Below are 2943 nucleotides of genomic sequence, written 5' to 3'. Positions count from 1 at the left end.
CAACGGATGCTGCCATGTCGAATGACTGCAGCGTTAGCAACGGATGCTGCCATGTCGAATGACTGCAGCGTTAGCAACGGATGCTGCGATGTCGAATGCCTGCAGCGTTAGCAACGGATGCTGCCTTACAGAGCGATGACGGGAATAGCGATGGAATGGATGCTGCCATGTCGAATGACAACGGCGATAGCAACGGATGCTGCGTTACCAAGCGAAGACCCTCTTAGTAATGCATGCTGCGTTACCAAGCGAAGACCCTCTTAGTAATGCATGCTGCGTTACCAAGCGAAGACCCTCTTAGTAATGCATGCTGCGTTACCAGGTGAGGACCGTGTTAGTAACTCATGCTGCTGTGCCGAATGACTACCACCTTAACGACGGATGCTGCGGTGCAAGTGACAACCTCAGACCTTCCATCACAGAGACATGTCAGTCTGCATACCGCTCATGCAATGCCAAATTTGCGATGGCAGCCATCTTGGCAGAAGAAAACACCATTGTGATTAACTATTAATCATGTCCCCCTGCTGTTACCTGCTGCACTGTGTGGCTCTGCCCTGCATTCTGTAGGAACTCGACGACAGGTTCAAAGCTAGGCACACCCAGGTTGAGCGGCTTGCTGAGGTCGGAAAACATCAGAGCAATGCCCGGCCCACGGATCGTGTTCAGTGCCACCTGGTGGACGGTAAACGTAAAACTGATATAAGATTATGTTTTGCTATGTTATGTAATGCTGTTTTGATTGCGAATGAGTCTTTCTCACCCCTTCTACCATGGCTATCTCAGTCATACATATTTGCTCTCTTGCTCATCCTCGCTCTGTGACTCGCGATAATATACAGAGGCAGAGGGCGCCACCATGAGTGACTCGCGATAATATACAGAGGCAAAGAGTGCCAGTATAAGTGACGAATAAATACAAAGGTAGACATCGTCACCGTGCCAGGTATAGTAGCACGCAAGAAACGATGAGACTGGAGTGCACCACCATGATCAACGGACGAAAAGGCGCAGAGGTGGAGAGCACTATTAAATTGACTACGTCACGAATTTTCTATGGTGTATATTCGTAAAATCTTTGTTGCCATTTTTTACATTAAAAGTAAGTACTAACGGGACTAAATGTATCGTCAAATTCTTACCTGATAAGATTGTTTCACAACTAGTTAAAAACCCAAAAAACCTGGACGATTTTATATTATGATCCTGACATTAATTGCTTACTATGGGCTATGTATGAGTCACGAGTGTACGTTTACATCGAACAAAATATAGTAAAATATGAAGTATAATGCAGCAATTTAACAATAAAAAGTTAACAGAATTAGTCACATTTTGTGAAAAGGTGGAAATATTTTGTTTACTTTTAGTATTTACGGTGACGTGAGTGAACAACTTGTGTTTGTTTGAATGTGTAGAAAACCTGCAGAAAAATGTGCAGAAAACCTGTTCCCAGTTGACACTTACCCTGCACGAACTTAGTGATGTTTGCACTGGTTTCCTCGACAGCCTGCTGTAGATGATCAGGGTTGACAGCCTCCTGGTTGTGCCTCTCTGCCAGCTATAAGTCACACATACACACATGAGTCAAAGAATCAATCAATCAATCAATCAATCAATAGCTTATTCATTACTATTGCTATGTACATGGTGCCCCTTATCACCTACATCATCTTGGGTGAGGTGGCAAAATACGGCGTAGGTGCGTGCATGCGTGCGTGCGTGCGTACGTACGTACGTATGTATCTATCTATATATATATATATATGTACATATAGTACATATATGTGTGTGTGTACGTATGTACGCATATATGAGATATTTCGGTATATATAAATATATACCGATGTAAAATAACAAGACTAAGAGCATATTAAGCATGCTTATAATTCTTAATACGCCCTTGAAAGTAATAATACCGATATACATATATAAATATATAAATATATATATATATATATACACATGAGCGCAGTGTCTCTAACCTTGAGCAGCTTGGTGTTGGTGTCTGCGATGACACTGGACAGCTTCAGTTCGATGGCCAGCATGCTCTGACTCGTCGAGAGAGCTTGCATTGCGTCTCCGTAGTGTCGGTGAAACTCACTCACCACCTGCTGACACCTGCGCACCGACACCGCACGACGACAACGACAACGATGAGACACGATCGTCACGACGGTAACGCCACCGCTTACCAGGCAATAGTTGCAGACAACACGCGCACACATACGCACACACACACACGCACACACACGCACGCACACACACACACGCGCACACACACACACACATGCACGCACACACGTACACACAAACACACACACAGAGGCACGCACACGAGGACACACACGCACACACGAACACACACACACACAAACAATAATCCATCTGCTGCGGATGAGGTCATACGCACCAGGTGTGTCACAGATGTCACCTCTTCGACACACACACTACGAAAGAGCACAGAGAGATAGGTGGCTCCTAGAGCCACGCGGAAACTCACCTGCTCTGCGTCCAATCGTCGAGCAGCTGTCGCAGCCAGTGGCTCCACCTGGCGACGCGGTTGATCTGCAGGTAGGCGGGCGGGTACTGCGCGACGACGGTACAGTACGTGTGCATCTGCTCCATGCAGGAGCGCAGCAGCACGCGCCGCTGGTGCACGAGCTGGCTCAGCTCGCTCTCACACTGCTCACACTGAAACACACGGCGGCGAAGCGATGAGCGACGACCGCACACGCGGGCCGGATGCTTAGCGTTAGCGACGGTAGCGTTAGCAACGGATGCTGCGATGTCGAATGACTGCAGCGTTAGCAACGGATGCTGCCATGTCGAATGACTGCAGCGTTAGCAACGGATGCTGCCATGTCGAATGACTGCAGCATTAGCAACAGACGCTGCCACGTCGAATGACTGCAGCATTAGCAACAGACGCTGCCACGTCGA

At 47.4% G+C, this 2943-nt stretch overlaps 1 protein-coding gene across 1 annotated transcript in view; it reads right to left on the bottom strand.

Moving 5' to 3' along the window:
* LOC106816372 (serine/threonine-protein kinase SMG1-like) overlaps window positions 1–2943 on the bottom strand; it is a 49263-nt gene that overhangs the window by 13773 nt on the left and 32547 nt on the right. The window contains exons 9-11 of the mRNA XM_014820970.1: window positions 2504–2694; window positions 1986–2121; window positions 1468–1561 (exon numbers count right to left, since the gene is read on the bottom strand). Coding sequence (XP_014676456.1) covers window positions 1468–1561; window positions 1986–2121; window positions 2504–2694 — 421 coding nt within the window. The remainder of the gene's footprint in view (window positions 1–1467; window positions 1562–1985; window positions 2122–2503; window positions 2695–2943) is intronic.

This window comes from Priapulus caudatus, unplaced genomic scaffold, assembly GCF_000485595.1.
Source record: "Priapulus caudatus unplaced genomic scaffold, Priapulus_caudatus-5.0.1 Scaffold1361, whole genome shotgun sequence".
NCBI lineage: Eukaryota > Metazoa > Priapulida > Priapulimorpha > Priapulimorphida > Priapulidae > Priapulus > Priapulus caudatus.
This window is presented reverse-complemented; position numbering and strand designations above follow the sequence as displayed.